The 19636-nt window shown below is 37.1% G+C and overlaps 3 protein-coding genes across 3 annotated transcripts; 1 reads left to right on the plus strand and 2 right to left on the minus strand.

Moving 5' to 3' along the window:
• Nucleotides 1–1576: 1576 nt before the first annotated feature.
• On the minus strand, nt 1577–2103 carry SED1 (Tripeptidyl-peptidase sed1; the record flags this gene model as incomplete). Its single annotated transcript, XM_056210513.1, has 2 exons — nt 1577–1991; nt 2099–2103. The coding sequence occupies 2 exons, from the start codon at nt 2101–2103 to the stop codon at nt 1577–1579; spliced, it is 420 nt and encodes a 139-aa protein (XP_056077335.1).
• A 64-nt stretch (nt 2104–2167) lies between these two features.
• N0V89_001703 (uncharacterized protein) lies at nt 2168–3227 on the minus strand (the record flags this gene model as incomplete). The annotated part of the gene is made up of 2 exons (XM_056210514.1): nt 2168–2907; nt 2966–3227. The coding sequence occupies 2 exons, from the start codon at nt 3225–3227 to the stop codon at nt 2168–2170; spliced, it is 1002 nt and encodes a 333-aa protein (XP_056077336.1).
• Nucleotides 3228–7579: 4352 nt separating this feature from the next.
• N0V89_001704 (uncharacterized protein) lies at nt 7580–8519 on the plus strand (the record flags this gene model as incomplete). Its single annotated transcript, XM_056210515.1, has 2 exons — nt 7580–7583; nt 7663–8519. 2 exons carry the CDS (start codon nt 7580–7582, stop codon nt 8517–8519), a joined length of 861 nt encoding a protein of 286 aa, XP_056077337.1.
• Nucleotides 8520–19636: the final 11117 nt, after the last annotated feature.

A 19636-nucleotide genomic window follows, 5' to 3' on the forward strand; every position in this document is an offset into this window, starting at 1 on the left:
GCAGCCTTGTTCCACATGGACGTGGCCCAGGACGGCGACTGCCCTCTTAACGGCGGGGAAGGCAATATACGTTTCGCGGGCCTGTATGACGCTGATAATGTTCTTGTGGGGTCGTGCGAGAAGACACAGGATGTTGATGGCCAGGAGTGCGTGCAAGCGAGTGGAAGTTCAGTCCTTACCTCTTTGCTCAAATGTACGGTCGACTACGCTGAAGGCCGCTGCAACGCTATTTAGGGTATCTAGGAGGCCAGGGTGATGGGATCGGAAGGCTCTCATGACGTTGTGTTGAGTCATACGAGCGGACGTGTGGAGGGATATATACGACATATTCGTAGACGGGACTCTGCTCCCGAGGAATTGTACATCAGCGGACATACGCTCTTGTCCTATGTAATTCATACTATCTCATCGAAGAATTCAACGGATGCCGACAGCAATTTACAACATTTGACCGTGTCTTTTTCTCCACTGTACGACTCACGATGCTGCTCTTAGGCCGCGTCCTGCTGTACCGCAGGTACGTGATAAACATGTTTCCGACCGATTCTCCAGCCCCGAATAGCCCCATTGCATGAACTTCATGCCACTTTGCGCGAGACTCTTCTCAGCGCTGCCAGAGAAGTCACACACCCTTCAATTTGTCGGCATCTAGGCAGCAGCGGGGGACATATGTGTATATGAACGACGCTTTTATGTTCATGCTATTTATCTTCTCACAAGCGTCCAGTATTATACCATCTTCTCCTCATCAGGAATCGACTATCTGATCCATGAACGATGTCAGAAAGAGTCTGAATCGCTTGAACACAGGAAGGAAACTCAGCCAGGCGCCAGCGTTGTTTCCAACCACCTTTGCGCCGACTGCAAAGCCGCTATGAGATTATCACGGGTATGCGACTTCAAGCTGAGTGCTTTCGCAAGAGGTTTTAGTTAGAGACGCCCCATAAGGGGACTGAAGGCGATGTTCTACTTTCTGTTGCTGAGGAATGTCCTTCATGCTCGTTGCCATACGGAAAGCTCTCGACCAATGGCGATCCGAACCATTCCATATGCAATAATGACACGGATGACTGCAAGACTACATAGCAAACTCAGTCAAACACTTCGAAATTTCCCATCGCGAGTATCTACAGGACCTGATGTTCCCTCACAGAGGTCACGAGTACAATTACTCATCGTTAAGAGTGTGCAACCACGCACGGGGAGGCGTCACGGGTGCAGCTCATCTCTGTCCAGCGCATCATCATATGACTGGAATCGAAAAACATGGGCAGGACGCTCGCACCACTCTGGATCAGCTTGTCCGTCTTTGCGATTTGCCCGGCCATGGTCTGTGCCTCCTCTTCGTGCAGCTGCTTGGTGAGCTACCATTCCGTCAGACGTGCGCTTACTTTGCTGACAGCTGTATGAAATGCATCAGGCTTGGGCATGTATCTGGTTGTGTATACGATGAAATACCGCTGCCGCCCAGAAGCTAGGAAGGAAGACTGTAGCTTTACGTGACGGTAGGGCGTGACGGATCCTGCCTTGAGATGCAAATGCTTTATACATATAAACATATATAAGTGCTACAAGATCATGGTAGTGCAAGAAGAACCTTTCTCAGCCTACCGTAATCCGCCGATCCTAATCCCGAAACCGGATCCCAACCTTTCTTAGCCGGGAACCCGATAGTGCCGCAACCAGGGTTTGAACCCGTCGTAACATCGTTGAAAGCCTTTGGGTTGGCATACAGCACTGGGTTGACGAAACCCACGGTTTTCTTCCCCTTCTCCAGTCGTTCTTCGTTAATGCGCGTGAGAATGGACGCGAATAGCGGAGAAGACGCAGAGGTGCCTCCGATGAGGAGGGGGCGCAGGTTGCCGACAATAGCGATCTTGTCACCAAGGGCTGAGACGTCGGGGTAGCCGCGACCGGCGCGGTTGTAGATGCCGCCGTTGGCGTTGAAGCTGGCGTTGTTGATGGTTTGGTAGTAGGGGTAGTTGACGGGTCTTTGCGCGAAGTAGCCCGCCACGGCGGGAATCTGCCACGGGGCATCTAGATCGCGGCCGTAGATGTTGGAGAAGCCTCCGCCAGAGCCAAAACGTGTGGTTGGAACCTCATTGCCGGCTTCGAACGTGGTGGTGTTTTGAATGACGGTGGAGCCCACGGCGGTTACTGTGATTGATTAGCACTCACGAGGATAAGTCGAAGAATATGACAGCAACTCACTATACGGGCAGGTAGCAGGAAACTGCGGCGCGAAAACCGTGTTGTCTTTTCCGAGACAGTTGCTAGGAGTAGGATCACCTCCACGTCCCTCGACACCGGAGTCGCCAGAGGAGTTGATGACACTGACACCTTGGAGACCGAGCTTCATGATCTCGGTGCATTGACGGCGCTGGTAGTTGATAGGAAGGTCCGCCTCGGCACCACCGTAACTGATCGAGATGACGGGGGTGGGCTTGTAGACTCCACACTGTAATTTGCCCTTGTAAGCGCCGGGCGCGTTACTGGGGTCTGGGTAAGATGGATCTAATGGGGAGTTGCCCTTCTCGCCGTAGGCGCTGAAGGAGCAGTAGCTTCCGTCAATCGCGTCGAAGAAGTTGTTCAAAAATCCCTGGAATGTGTAATTCTTCTCATAGACAGGGTCATCAGTCTGGAATAGAACAGAGTTTTGGGGGTAGATGATCGGGTACGAGATCTCGAAGTCGAGTGCGGATTCGAGGCCAGCTACTGCCGGTGAGACAGGTGCAACGGCACCATCAATAAGATCCAGTTTTGGCTGCGTGCCGTTTTTAATGTATGGCGCATAGAGCGTGAAGAAAGCATCTAGATCTTCCTGAGCAAAAACATCGTTCAGGTCCTCGAATATTCCGAGTTCGTTTCCGGGCGTCGCTTTGGTACCCTTGGGGATGTTATACAGGGCTAAACGGATTAGCGACAGGCGTTAGTAAGGCTTGAAAACAGGACTGACCAGCAATACAAGGTGGAGTAACAACGTTGTTGCAATTGGTCAAGTTTGCTTCTGCAACCGCAGCAAGCGTATGAAGATCGAGCTTATTACCGTCTACGTTCTCTGGCATGGGCAAAGTAAGAACAGGTCGCTTGAATCTTGCGGCACCTTCAGCTCGCTTCTTCAGCAGAGCTTTAGGTGCTGGAAGTCCCGAGTCCGTAGTAAGCTTCACGCCAGGGGTGATGTAGTCGATGTGGCCCTGGATGGAAACCGGCACATGGTATCTACTCATTCAGATGGTGGAACTGGCTGGTCGTTGGAACTGTTTCACTCACTCATCACAAGCAATGTTCGTTTTGCCAGTAGAAGTATGCTCGTAGGCGTGATACTTCGTCTTGAAAATCTTTTCGGCCTCGGCTGCGGTAGCATCGAACTGCAGCCATTGCTTGTTGGCGGACAGTCCTATGTTTTCCGACACGATGCCAGATTCCTCAAGCCAAGCTCTAACTGCAGCGACTGCATCCGCAGACGGAGCAAAGAAGTCGGTGACTTCCTCAAGGGTCCAATGCTGGCCGTACTTGGGTGACTCGGGGTGCGATCTATTCATGTTAGTGGAGCACGCTATGCACGTTACGGAGCGTGATCTCACATGTCGATGAGCGCTTGTCGACCGGCCTCAACGTTCTTTTGCGTGAGGCCAACACGCATAGGCAAGACTGTACGAGCATCGATAGTTCCCACTTTCTGCCAGGACCCGACTAGCGTTGAACGAGACTCGTGCAGGACACGGTGCGATGCTGGCACGGCATGAACGCCGCTCAGGGCGGCCGTGAGGACCACAAGGCTCTGGAACAGCATGTTGTCTTTGGCAAAGCGAGCGAGTGCTGTGACCACTGGATGAGCGACTCACTGGTGGTATTTGTAGTCGCGGAATAATAATGGCGTTCGGTCGCGTCGACACGCGAGCATCTCGGTCGCCCACAGAGGAAGGTCGTTTGTGCATCGATGATGCAAACGAGTGTTGCTAGAATGCGAGAGTGCTAGCAATACGAGGTGTGTGCTGGGTGTCTGCTATGGTCCTTCCTGATGCGGGTTAAGTCTAGTGTGGCTCATTGGACAAGAGAGCGATATTTCCGTTATCGCTAGTGGCAGAAGGGCCGCGGGGGCGTTTTCTTATCCTTAGCCGTGACTTAAGAATGCTTGAGTAGTCTTCACGTTGCTTAACGAAGCTTGAGTGCCATGGAAAGCTAGATTCACTTGGGTGAGAATGGCCAGACTGGGACTCCGGCTCCGGTGATCGTTCATCGGTCCTGTCGACCAGTACTACGGTATGAGCTCTGATAACATGGAAAGATTGTCTAAAGCTTGGGTGGAGTTACTCAAAATTGTCCTCCACTGGGCACGGTGTTTCCGCGAACATCAAGGGCCATGCAACACTTCCATTCTTCCCGCCTTTCGGAGATCTTTCCCAGGTCTCTGTGATCTTTCGAATAGGGGAAGGTTCGTGAGGCGCTACGCGCCCCTGCCTAGCAGGGTGTAGAACTTAGCATCAAGAGCTAAACCCAAATCGATTATCGATAACGTAGGTGCCTATCGTCCGCCGCGGCGACGGCATCTATGCCTCAGACTCATGTAACTGGATGTGAGCACTAGCACCATATCGATAGCTTTCTTGATCATATCTTCGAAGGCCTTCATACCGCATCTCGGTAACGTGCATGGCAAAATGCACCTCTGGAAGCTGGATTTGGTACACCAAATGTACACAGTAGAATGGATCGTGAAGACTGCTCTTACGTAATATAGCTCGTTGGCAAGCCTACTTAGCTATATGTTAACATCGTCTTCAGTGAAAGTTGGGCTGGAGAGCAATGCCTGGCCTTACAACGTAGTAAGTGGTTTTTTGTTCATGTGAGCTTTACTAATAGCTTGAAAAAGGCCATGAAAGGCACCTTGATAGTGCCAAAATCTGGCGGCTTTAGTTTCACTGCCGAACCAAGTTATGCGCTTTGAAATCGCCGCCAATATTCATTAGCCTTGACCCAGTAGCTGTAACGGATTGTGATGAAAGGAAGAATTCAGTCTACGGTCTGCATCACCAGCGGCGCTTATTCCTCATCATGTCAGTCTCGTTGTCTTCGATTCAGGATGGAAGGGAGCTCGAAACGAACCTGGATGACCCAAGTGGCTAAATCGGGTTGGCCCAGATCTTTAATGATGAAGGCAACGGTTGAAGGCACGGCCACAGAAGACTAGATATGTCTGAATAGACTGATATCGTCAGCTGAAATGTATCTGAGAGTCTTATGAGACGTTGTACTCACCCCTAGAAGGCCGGTATGAACACCCTGAGCCACGTCCGCTATCCGCGCTATAGCCTCGACAATATTCACGGCTTCGATCTCGATTAGAAAGGTCTGTTCGTTAGCTTCGGTGCTCTTTGGAGGATAAAGTGGATGCAACAATGCTACGGCGTCCTTATTCCTAATATGATGCGATGCCATGGTTGGATACTAAGACCACAGAGCAGGACTCGCTGATGTGCCTTTCTATTTGGGCGCCTACCTAATGATTTATGTCCTCAAAGACAGTCCGGACTGCTCTCTTCAGGGCTGTAGGGCGACAGGTCCTCAGGGTGATGTCTGGGGAAAACGTGGGGTACACGAATGATTAGCGGCATTGCAAGAGTGACCTGAGTCGTCTGGTATGGTTCTGCTCGCAAACGGTGTTATTCCGCTCGCAGACGGTATTGTTCCACTGACCTGCATGTTTCCGCAGCAGCCTCGGCAATTCTGAACATATATCAATAAGCCATTCGGCCGTAAGGAACGCGTTTGTATCCATTCGGTCCGTTGTGACCTTTGAATAAGCGCGGGAGTTAGAATCGGCTTTCGATTAATATAACACTGACGCGGTTCATGGAGATTTATACGCAGAAGTCGAGTAGCCATCTCACGCTCTTAAGCGTGCGAGGAAGGTAGGCGCGGACGTTCTCTTCGAAGATCTAGTTAACTGAAATCCCTCTTGTTTAGGGCTTCATTGCCAAATTGGTGGCTTGTACTGCTATCTTGCCTCCTAGTGAGTCGACCACGTAGTGTACTCTTAGGAAGGACGTACGCTCTGGTAGCTACTCGTTGGCTTGGATATCAGCTTTCAAGGAAATGAATCATAGCGTAATTGAATAAATGTTCCCGAGTAGCCATCTTGACGCGTTGTATGAAACGAAAAGTGGACGGTAGGGCTGGTTGCGCATGCGGGAGAACCCCCGCTAGCTTATGTGGATCAACTTGGCCGCGTACCTTCCCACCCCCACATTGCGATGAGTGGCCAATTTTAGTATGGTCGCACCCTTGCTCCATCGCCTATGGAATAGAAGATTATGGGCCGAGGCTACTCATGGCGGGTGGATTCCGCCTACCAAGCCTAAAGCTCGTACACGACTCCCATGATACCTTAGGAATTCTACCGGTTCGTATAAATTATTTGTTATAACTACTAAGGTGCGGTCTTGTGGGTGGCTACACACATATCCCTCAGACTCTGTTCATGTTCTACCAATCCCAGATATAGACCAAACGTGTCTTCCTCATCATAACCAAACACTATGTCTTCTGCCCCAAATCTTTTTAAGGACAATATCCGACCGGAGAATACCCTTATTCCAGATGTTGTCCTTAACGATCCAGCCAATCGACGAATCAAGGTCATCGTTATTGGCGCCGGCCTGGGAGGCATCATGCATTCGTACAATATGGACAAGCAGTGCGCCAACGTGGAGTACGTGGTGTACGAAAAGAATCCCGACATAGGAGGAACCTGGTTCGAGAACCGGTACCCAGGGTGTGCCTGCGACGTGCCAAGTCATTGCTACTCCTACCATTTCGCCCCCAATGTGAATTCTCTAGTTCAATTCGCTAATTAGCAGCGAAGCTGACTCCACTGCAGCCGGAATGGCCAAATTTTCTATCAAGCAGAGAGGACATTTGGCAGTACTTGGATCGTATATGTAAAGTTTTTGACCTGAGACGCAACATGAACTTCAATTCTGAGGTTATTGAAGCCCGCTGGGACGACGACCGTGCTATTTGGCGGATCAGAGTGCGCCAGACGAGACCAGACGGAATGACAAGAGTCTTTGAAGACACGTGTGACGTTCTTTGGTACAATGCAGCTTTGCTAAACCAGTGGAAGTGGCCGCAAGTGGACGGATTGCACGACTTCAAGGGGCGGATCATGCACTCGGCGAATTGGCAAGGTGACTTCAATCAAGAAGCTTGGGCGGGGCAGAGAATCGCTATCCTTGGCTCTGGGGCCTCTTCTTTACAAATTGTTACCGCAATGCAGCCACATGTTGCACGGCTGGATGTTTTTGTGCGCACGGCAGGTTTCCGTCTCTCCATTGAGAAGGCTATGACTAGAGGCTAACCACATGGCAGGGAATTTGGTTTGCACCAATCGTGGACGCTCATCCTGCCGATTATGTGTATTCGGAGGAGGAGCTTGAAGCTTTCAGGAAGGAGCCGGTGAAGATGCAAGAACATGCCAAAGCCATGGAACAGAATATGAATTCGAATTATCTGACTTTATGGGCGAACAGCGACGAACAGAGGAATGCTAGAGATGCCTTGGAGAAGTTGCTGGGTGATGAGTTTCATGATAAACGGCTCCTTAAAGGTGCCATCTCCTCTCTCGCACGTTTTCCAGTCCATGCAGCTGATAATTACCAGGATATATGCCCGACTTCTCTGTTGGTTGCCGTCGCATCACACCGGGAATACCCTACATTCGCGCCGTCCAGCAGGAAAACGTCGACGTCCATTTCACACACGTCACTAAGATCGTTCCTAACGGCGTCGTTGGAGCAGACGGCGTACTTCGAGAAGTCGATGCCATTGTCTGCGCTACCGGCTTCAAAACCACGTTCCGCCCTCGCTTCCCCTTCATTGGCAGGAATGGCATCAACCTCCAAGACAAATGGGCAGAGGAAGCTACAGCTTTATTCGGGTTGACGATCCCTGACATGCCCAACATGATCATACACGGCGGACCACCCGGCCCACTTCAGAACGGCACCCCGCTGGGTGCTTTCCACGCGTTCTCGGACTTCGGCATCGCGCTGATCCAGAAGATCCAGAAAGAGAACATTCGCGCTATTTCTCCAACCTATGAGGCGCTCAACGAATTCTACAATTACATCCAGTCGCTCATTGGGCTTACTGTCTTCGCAGACAACTGCCGCAGCTGGTATCGGGACAACAAGACGGGTAAGGTGACCAACGCCTACCCGGGAAGTGCGCTGCACTTAATGGAATCACTCAAGGCACCGCGGTGGGAGGATTTCGACATCAGGTATTGGAGCAAGGATCGGTATGCATGCTTGGGCTACGGGCTCGTGAAGGGACTGAAGCAGCCCGGTTCGGACCTCACGTACTATCTGACGCCAGATAAAATTGACACTAAATGGTTGAAGTCCGTGGAACAGGCGCGTAAGCATGGTTGGAATTCTGTTATCGGCACGACCACGAATGGGTCCCCTAATGAGGTGATTAAAGGCGTTACGAATGGGGCTACTAATGGCATTTAGAGATTACAGAATTAACCCTTTATTAAAGAATTAATTCTTTCTTTTTATCTATTATTATTTAACTACTTCTAAGTACGTTTATAAGCTCTATAATTATAGAGACATTTCTTAATAAGGGAAAGTAATTAAAGCTAATTTTTCTTATATATAGACTTTACTAAAGTATAATACTACTAATATTATTAAATCTAGAAAGGGTAGCTAGTCCTAAATAGGTTAAGGTTAGTTCTTAGGCAAGACTTACTAAGGGAAGGAAGAAGGGGTTCTTATTAATATAGAAGTATCTTACAAAGTGTAATAAGTTAATAAGGGGCCTAAGTGAATCCAAACGATAGATTAAAACTTAGGTTAAATATAAGAATTAATAGTAATTCTTCTATTTCTATATACTTAATTATATATAGCTACTTACTAGTAAGCGCTTACTAGAGAGTGCTCTCTAGAAAGTGCTCTCTAGAGAGTAGTTACGTAACTTCCTAAAGCGCCCTAATCCTTAAATAGGCATTGCCTATAGTTAATATATACTTATCTAGAGGCTCTACTATATAATAGGCTATCCTACTACCTATTAGATTCTAGATCCTAATATTACCTCTCCTCTTTCTAAGATTTGTCCTAAATCTTATAATCTCTTATATAAGCTACTACTTACCCTACTTACCCTTCTACTATTATTAGCGCTATGCCTACTAACTCTACTATCCGTAAACATCGTCTTTATAAAGAAATTCTTAGTGCTAACACTATTATAGAGGAACCCTATGTTAATTATAACCTAGAGAATACTATATGTTATATTATACTAAACTTAAGTTTAAAGTATACTAAATATACTTACATAGGTTATCTATACGTAAATATAAGCTAGGCTTCCCTAGATAAGACTTACAAAGAGTATAAAAAAAAAGTAGAGGAAGATAAGAAAGAGTTAGCTATAGTAATTATGCATATATTACGTAATAAGAAAATACTAGCTTAGGCTAAAGAGCATACTCATAAGAAAATAATATATCTTACTATAGAAATGTTATCTAAGGGTAAGGATATTAATTTAACTATAGTTAACTATCCTATAGTAAATATATTAACTAGGTATTCTAGTGCCTTATAGTCTACTCTAGATTAGGTAGAACAGATGTCTCTTCTAGGGACATAATACTATTTATAGGTGTATTACTTAATTATTACTATAGAGTAGCTTTCGTCTCCCCTAAAGCCGTTTCTAGTTACTCTAGTATAGTTATAGTAGTTATGGATTTTTTTCCTTACTTATTTAAGAAGCTGCTAGTAGTTCTTTCTTAACTTACTTTTAGGTTCCTATATATTCTCTAAGTGTGGGTAACCTTTCTACTTAACTAACTATTCTTATAGGAATCTATTATCCTAGAAGTCCTTTCTCCCTATTTTACGGTATTCTAGGAGTATTTTAACTTTAAATTTGGTTTCTTCCTCTAGTTAGTAATAGAAGGTGGTTTTAACTAGTGTCTTAGGGTCTGCTAGTTCTAATAATAATATATAGAATATAGAGTATATCTTTATATTAGGTAGTAACTCTAGTTTATAGTTAACTAGTAATATCTATTTAGAAATATAAAATAGTCTAACCTTAATATAATCTAGTTTCTTATACTTCTTCTTTTAGGTTTAAAGATTCTTTATAAACAGATATACTTTATCCCCCTTTTTTAGCTAAGGTGCTATTTTTCGTTTTTAATTTAAGTAGGAAATAGCTTTCTATTAAGCTTTCTTAAGGTTTTCTTAGAGTTTGTTATGTATTTTTTCTATATTATCTACTATATCTATGGCTTCTTTTACGTTAATATTCGTTGGTAGTTATTAGTTAAAGAGATTTAGATATTTTCTATATATAGCATAATAAGGTGTTTGCCCTATTACTATTAATACCTTATTATTATGTGCCAATTGTGCTATAGGTAGTAGTGAAACCTAGTTATTTTTCTATTTATTATAGTATATTTATAGATATATTTCTATAGTTTAATTTATTCTTTCTATTTTTCTATTTATCTGTGGATAATATGCCGTGGATAGTTTTTATTTTATTCTAATAAGTGCTATAAATGTTATCTAGAAGTTTAATATAAAGAGCTTATCTCTATTACTAATAATTATCTTTAGAATGCTATAGTGTCTAACCCACTTATCTTAAAAAAGATAAGCTAGCTCCTTAGTTATTATATTCTTTAGACATGGAATTAATTCAACATAGCTTATAAATTAATATATAATTACCAAAATGCTATTATATAAGGTTTTCGTGGCTGGGTTAGTTAAGTCTAGTATTTCTATAATAAAGTCCATAGTGATGTCTTTAAAAGGTGCTATTAGTATTCTAATTAGTTATATTTCTCTATACTTAAAGTGTGTACCATATTTGTTTTTCTAGTAGTCTATATATTTATAGATATATACTATTATAGCTTTCTTAATTCCTCTAAACGTATAGTTCCTCTAAATTAATTCTAATGTTTTTGTAATGCCTAGGTGTCTATACGTTAGGTTATCGTGGTATTATTTAATAATCTTAGTTTGTAGTTACTTTAGTACTTCTTAGTTTATAACTAAAAGTTAATTAAGTTCTGCTATTAGTTTAAGAGATCCGTTTTTATTTTTATAAAGAATTACTAAGTAGGTCTTAACCTTCTCTCCTACTAGATTACTTTATCTACTAAGTGCATCTGCTTATCTATTTTCCTTTCCTACTATATAAATAATTTTAAACTTATATTATCTAGTGGTCTATAACCATCTTTACTATTGTGGTGTTAGTTCTTTTATTATTATAAACCTGAGTAGGTTTTTATAATTCGTGTAGATTTCTAGTGTTAAATAGCTAAGAGCGTATATTCTCTAGTGTTTTAAGACTTTAATAATAGCGTAGAGTTCTTTATCGTGTACGTTATATTATGTTTCTACGTTATTAAATTTGCATGAGTAGTAGGCTATTAGGTGCTATTTACTATTTTATTCTTATTTTATACATGCTCCTAGTGCGAGATCGCTTATATTAGTTTTAAATTATAGTAGTTCGTCGCTCCTAAAATAAACGAGAACTAGTTCTATAATATATACTATTTTAAGGAGTTAGAATAATATTTCACACTTATCTATCTATTTAAAAGGCGTGTCTTTTCTAGTAAGGTTTATTAATAGTATTATAACCTTTACGTAATCTTTAATAAACTATTAATTAAATCTATAGAATTCTAAGAATTCTTAGATATTTTTTATAGTTTTTAGTATAGGCTAGTTCCTAATACTCTCTATCTTACTTAGTGCTATCTTAATTCCTTCCGTAGTAACGATATATCTGAGGAATTCGAGTTATTTAACGTTAAATTAGTATTTCTTAAGTTTAATCCTTAAGTGTGCCTTATCTAGTGCTTTTAGTACTGTCTATACGTACTTAGTATAGTTAGATTTATTTTTAGAAAAGATAAGAATATTATTTATATATATAATAATAAATATATCTAAATGTTTATAGAGTATGTTATTAATAAGTGCCTAAAAGGTTACTAGTGCGTTAGTAAGTCTAAAAGGCATTACTAGGTACTTAAAGAGTCTATAGTATAATTAAAATACTATCTTCTATTCTTTACCTTTCTTTATTCTAATTAGGTGGTATCTATCTTATAAGTCTATTATTATAAAAACTTTTACTTATAAGAGTCTATCTCTAAGCTCTAAGATATTAGGTAATAGATATCTATTTTTAATTATTATATTATTAATTACTTAGTAGTTAATATATGGTTTGTCTAATCTATCCTTCTTTTTAACAAATATAAAAGGGCTTACTACTAGTAACTTTAATAGTCTAATATATTCTTTTACTAGGTTTATCTTAATAAATTTATATTCTTTCTAGAGTTCTTCTCCTATCTTACTATATAGTAGTCTAAAGGGTGGCGTCTTCCCTTCTTCTAGGTTAATTATATAATTCTAGGATTAATATTCTAGTAGGTTTACTTTTCCTTTCTTTTCTATAAATATATATGTCTATGCTTTATACTCTCCTAGTACCTTTAAGGGTATGCTTTTTTCCTTCTTCTTATACTTTATAACCTAGTGGTTCCTACTAGCGTCTACTAAGGGTTATTTCTATTTTTTAACTTTCTATTACAAGTCTATGTTATTAATAACACTCTTATCTACTGTTAATCTCTATTATCGCGTAGGCTTAGCTTATAATATATATTTATAGCGTTCTAAGGATAGCGTTCTTAAACCCTAATTAATATATAGGTTATACTTCCTTAACTAGGGTAATTCTAATATAATATTATGCCTAGACCTATCTAGTACGTTAAGTGTAATTATCTCCCTATGTCTATAGATCTAAAGTATAGTAGTAACTTTATAAGTAATATATAGCGTATTTGGCATTTAACTTCTATTTATAATATAAATAGGATATGCTTCGTCCTTAAGCGTTGGCTAGAGTCCTACTTATAGTGCTACTTCTTAGGATACGAAGTTTTCTAATATACCTAAATCTAATAGTGCCTTAATCTATATTTTGTTAAGCTAAACTAGTAGCTTAATTAATACCTTACTATTAATGGTATTTAACTCTCTAGTAGTATCTCTTTACCTATCTATAAGTCTTTAAGGGTTTCTTAGGCCTTAGGGGCTAGGATTTAGTCTAAAAAAGAACTATTTTTAGGAGCTAGGTAGTCTATATTCCCCTTTTATTATTCCTTTTACTCCTACCCTTCTCTTCTTCTACTATAGTTATTCTTCTACTATAGTTTCTCTTTAGAAGCTTTACCTTTCTATACTATACTTATTTCTATTTAAATATTAATAACTATCCTTAGTTAGTTAGGGTTCTTACCAAATCTATAGATACACTTATTATTCTAGTGTCTACTATAATTAATATTTAAGTAAGTTTACTATCCGTCTTAGGTGTATATTCTATTATAGAGCGTACTAGTTACTATATTTTATACGTTATTTATACTTAGAAAGTATAATCTTTCTTACTTATCCTATAAATGTTTATTGCATTTATTAATTAGGTAATTATACTATTCCTAGTAGTATTATTACTTATTTAGTAGTTATTTACCTCTATGTAGCTCCTTAGCTCTATAGTAGGTTAGGCACTAGTTATGTCTACATTTAATCTATTAGATGTTCGAGTGCCACGGGTTTTAGTGGTCTAGGTAGTACTTTTATAAATAGTCTAGGTTCTTATTATAGAAGTGTTTACTAGGGTCTTATTATGTATATTTATAATCTACCTATTATCTATCTTCCTTTATAACAATTTCTAGTCGGCGTTTATTATAAGCTTCTAGTGGTATAGAGAATAATAGTAAGATTATTATAAGTAATAATAATATATCTCTATCTTATAGTTAAATTAGTAGTTTATCTAAGTATTCCTATACGTTTACTCTATTAGTAAAGATTACTTCTTTACCTTTAAACTATAGGTAAGGTGTTAGTGTCTGTTTAACTTCCTTATCTACTATTTTAGATTATTCTTCTTCTGTGTCCTTATAAAGTCGTGAATTAGTTAATACCTCTAATCTAGATTTGTTATTAAGTGTAAGGTTATTAATAGCATTTATAATAGTCTATTCTTTATCCTTAATTTCCTTTATTAGAATAGTAAGTATATTTAACTGCCTAATAACCTTATTCTTAGATCTATAGTTCCTGGTAATATGGCCTAGTTTACTATATATAAAATATATATAAGTCTTAGTCCCCTAGTGTTGGGTTCTATCTAAGATACGCATATTAGGCTTATAAAAGCCTAGTCCTTTTCCTTTTCCTTTACCTAAGTAGTTAAACTAGATATCTTCTATTAGCTAGTATCTATAGGAGTCTTATAATGCGCGTTAAGGTCCTTTTAGTGGCACCCTATAGACTATAGGTACTAGTCGTCTAAAACTAATATTCCTTAGGTTATGTTAAAATTCCTATTATAGTGTAAACTATTCTCTATTAATCCTAATTAATTTGTTATATAATTTATTAAGGGTTCTAATAATTCCTCTACTGCGTAGAAGTTCTTCTCGTAGAGGTTTCTTAAGACCTTATTTATATATTATTATTAGTAACTTATTATCCTAGTTAAGTTATATAGTGTTCTTACGGAACTCCGCTATATACTTAGCTACTAATTATTATTATATTATAGTTTAAATGTTTTGTGCTATAATAGGTACTTTATTAGCAATTCTAAACATCTACTTAAGATATTTCTTAAAGTTAGTATAGTCTTTAATAATGTTAACTACGTCTATATAGTTATTTACATATTCTTCGTCTTTATTATTGTGGTCTATTTCTAGATACTTAGTTACGTAAGGTTAAATTTATTCTCTAGTATTACCTTATATGTAAGTAGCTATAAAGATAACCTTTTATTTATCTTTAGGTTATTTATTAAGTTTGAAGAAGTAGAGGTCTAACTAAAGAAGCCAGATATTAGTATATTTTCTATCGCTATAATATAAATTAGGTTTATATGCTTTACTCTTAGAGTTACCTATTAGAGTAATAGTATTATTATCTAAAGCCGTAGAAGAAGTAGGAGTCCTTATAGTTATATTAAGGGTGTTTAAGATGTTAAATCTAGAAAGGGTAGCTAGTCCTAAATAGGTTAAGGTTAGTTCTTAGGCAAGACTTACTAAGGGAAGGAAGAAGGGGTTCTTATTAATATAGAAGTATCTTATAAAGTGTAATAAGTTAATAAGGGGCCTAAGTAAATCTAAATAATAGATTAAAACTTAGGTTAAATATAAGAATTAATAGTAATTCTTCTATTCCTATATACTTAATTATATGCAGCTGCTTACTAGTAAGTACTTACTAGAGAGCGCTCTCTAGAGAGCACTCTCTAGAGAGTAGTTACGTAACTTCCTAAAGCGCCCTAATCCTTAAATAGGCATCGCCTATAGTTAATATATACTTATCTAGAGGCTCTACTATATAATAGGCCGTCCTACTGCCTATTAGATCCTAGATCCTAATAAATATATACCTATATAGTTATCTTATCTATATTCTTAACTAGTAACTATCTTTTAATTATAAAGTAACTATAATTTATACTACTAATAATAGTTAAAGGGTTATATTTCTTACTATTAGCTAAAATAATCCTTTAACTAGATTAGCTATAGTAAGAAACTATATATTAATTTCTAGTATTAGTAGTAGAGCCTATTATCTAGCTCTAGATATCTAATATAGTTAAAATTCTCTTTAAATAGGGACTTACCCTTATACCCTACTACTAGAAAGAACTAGTACTAAGACTAATAAAAAGTCTATCTAATAGGGCCTATTAGTTAACTAAACTATACCCTCTCTATCTAATAGGGCCTATTAGCTAACTAAACTATACCCTCTCTATCTAATAGGGCCTATAATAGCTAACTAAGCTATACTAAGTAGCTTTATAATATAGAATATATAGCTAATAGCTTCTATTCCTAAGTAGCTTATATATTAAAAAGCTATATAATACTCTAGACTCTATTAAAACCTATTACCTACTATAGAATAAAGTAAAGAAGAAAGAAAGTAGGTAAAATAGGAGTCTAATTAAAAGGTATAGGCCTAAAGACACTAGTTCTATATAGCCTCTCTATAATAGTGTAATGGGACCTCTAGGACTCTATTACTAGCCGTGGCCCTATTAGGTTCTTATAAGAGATAAGTAGCGTATAGGGTAGTATAGATTATATATAGTATAAATATTAATTAATTACTACTATAAGAATAGATTACTAAAGACTTAATAGTAATCTTCTATAAGAAAACTAGATATAGAAAACTATATTATAGATTAATAATAAAGGCTTACCTAGTAGTAATCTATTATCTCTATATATAGCTATCTAATAGTGGCTCTATAGGCTCTACCTATAGATTCTATAGATCTAGGCTCTATAGCTCTATTCTATAGATTTATAGATCTAATTACGTAACTTTCTTATATACCTATATTATACTTAGTATCTAACCTATAATTATATTCTTCTCCTATATAATCTAATTAGTTACTACTATTATTAATATAAGTCCTATAATTTTATTATAGTATAGTAGCTATAATACTATTTCCCCCTTCTAAGTCTTTAGCCTAAAGATTAATCTATTATAGGGGTAGTGCTATATTAGTAGGGTAAGCCCTATTATAAGTTAGGTTATTATTACCCTCTATGCCTTCTTATAAAACTAATAAACGACTTACGCTTACTAATAAAATTAGTTATTATAAATTCCTTACTATGCCTTACTCTTACTATAATTAGTTAAAAATTTAATATAAGCTTTCTCTATATAATATACCTAGGCGTTCTACTTATAAAGCTTATATTTATTTAAATATCTATAGTTCTTATAATATTAATAGTATTTTAGTAGCTAAGAGTATATTATCTACTACTATTATTCTATCTATACTAATTATTTATAGTATGTAACACTAGTTACTCCTAAGCTAAAATTTAAGCTAAACTTATTAAGACTAAAAAAGCTTAAGAGGAGATTCTAGATACCCTTACTACTACCTAAGTAAAGGTATTATAGTTATAGAAATAGAAAGAGCTTTTTAATAAGTAGGAGGATTATTAGTTAGCGTTCTTAGAGGCTAAATTAGATTAGAAAGAAGTAGAGCTAAAAGCTACTAGTCTATAGAATAGTCCTAAAAAGAGTAAAGTAGTTTCTTAAGATACTACTTATACCTTCTCTAATAGTAGTATTTTTTATAATTTACTATAAGGTAGTCTAACTCTTAGTCTAATATCTCTAGGCTTTCTTTAAGAGATTAGTTTAACTAAAATTCTTCTAACTTCTTAGGGTAGTTAAGATTACTTTCTAGTTTCTAGGTATTATCCTATAGGTTTCCCTTTTTATTATATTCTAGCTATTTAACCTTATAGTAGTTCTAACTATTTACTAGTTAGTATCTATTAATACTTACTACTTTCTATTCTTCTTACTATTCTCTATATATATCTACCTTATAAACTATAGGTTCTACGTCTTATAGTACTTTTTCTAATAAGGCTATATAAAATACTAGGTGTATTTTTATATTATTTAGGAGGTATAGTTTAAATAAAACTAGAGTAATCTACCTAAGGACTTTATATAGTCTAATTTTTAGATAGTCTAGTTTATTTAATAGTTATTTACTAGTAATATTTTTTTATAGTAGCTAGACTTTCTCTCCCTTTTCTAGCATAGGCGTAAGCTTATACTTAAGATTATAGTATTTACCTATCCTTCCTTATAGGAATATAGTATCTTACTAGAGTTAGGTATAGATTTATATAATTTTCTTTACCTAATTTTCTCTATCTATACTCTAGGATCTTATTATTCTAGGTACTTAATAAGCTACTAGGTTAAATCTATAGTTTATAAAGAATAGTAAGACTCTAGTAGCACTATATTATAAGCTATTATAGGCTAACTATACTATAGGGAGTAACCCTACCTAGTTATTTTATTAGTAGTTTAGGTAATACCTAAGAAACTATTCTACTATCTAGTTTATTCTTTTAGTCTAGCTATCTGTTTATAGATAGTATACTATAGATATACTATATTTAATACCTATAAGGGTAAATACTATCTACTAGAATTTAGATATAAAGCGTATATCTCTATTAGTAATAATTTTATTAGGGGTACTATACTATACTATTACTATAGAGGTAAACTAGAATACTATATATTCTACCTTACTAACTTTCTTATATAGTAAGAAGTAAGTATACTTAGTTACTTTATTAATAATAACTATTACTCTATTATATTTAACTTTATTATCTAGATCCTTAGACTTTAGTAATTCTATTATAAAGTCTATTATAATAACTCCCTATAGTTTATTTAGTACTTCTATAGGTTATAATTACCTATATAGTGTATACCTATTTAGTTTATTTCTATAGTAGTCTACATAATCCCTAAGGACCTTTATAACTATTTACTAGGCTTAAGGGAAGTAGTAGTCCCTTATTAGTTATTCTAGTATTTATTTAATCCCTTAATAGCTATGCGCTAGTACCTTATAGAATTATTATATAAATTCTCTCTAGATTTTTACTAGAATAAAAATCCTATTAAAGACCTTATATATATTATCTTTATACTTTATTCCTACTAGTAAGTAGCTTATACTTTCCTTATTAATTATAGTTTCCTTCTAGATCTAATTAAGCTATATACTAGTTTATATTTCTACTATTACTATAAGCTTAGGTGCATTATATATAATAGTACTATTAGTATTAAACTTAAGTAAGGCCCCTAATACTTCTACCTTTCTTTAGAGGTCTAGTTATCTACTTAGGGTATTAGCTCTAAGGTTTTCTATTTCTCTAGTATATATAATTTTAAAGTTATATATTAATAAGGTCTATACCTATTTTACTTATCTAGGAGTAAGGGCTTTATTAATTATAAACCCTATTAGGTTCTTATAATCTAAGAATATAGGTATCTAATATTTAGCTTCTTAGAAATACGTTCTCTATTCCTTAAAGGCTTTAACTATTGCTAATATTTCCTTATTATAGATATTATAGTTAAGTTCTATAGTCTTTATTTTTTAGAAATAATAGCTATATAGGTGTTTTTTATCTATTTTTAGGTCTTACTAGAGTAAGTATACTCCTATAATAAAATTTAATATATTAGTTTTAAGTATTACTAGGTAGCGTAGGTTAATAATCTATAGAATAGGTTCTTTTATAAACTCTTCTTTTAGCTAATCTATTACTTATTAGTACTTATCTATCTACTTAAAAGAAACTTTCTTCTTAGTTAACCTTATAAGTAGTTCTATAACCCTAGTCTACCCTAGGATAAACTTTCTATAATAATTATAAAATCCTAGGAAGAACTAAATATTCTTAATATACTTAGGGGTTTCCTACCTAGAGACCTCCTATAGTTTAGTTTATTTAATTTTAAGTTTCCCTAGTTTAACTATAAACCCTAGGAAAATAATTTAGGTTATATAGAACTTATATTTCTTAAGCTTAAGGTATAGCTTAGCCTTACTTATTTATTTAAGCACTTTCTTAATATGCTCTTTATATTATTATTTA

Source organism: Didymosphaeria variabile (genome assembly GCF_027946475.1).
Source record: "Didymosphaeria variabile strain IMI 356815 chromosome Unknown scaffold_1, whole genome shotgun sequence".
In the NCBI taxonomy this organism is placed as follows: Eukaryota; Fungi; Ascomycota; class Dothideomycetes; order Pleosporales; family Didymosphaeriaceae; genus Didymosphaeria; species Didymosphaeria variabile.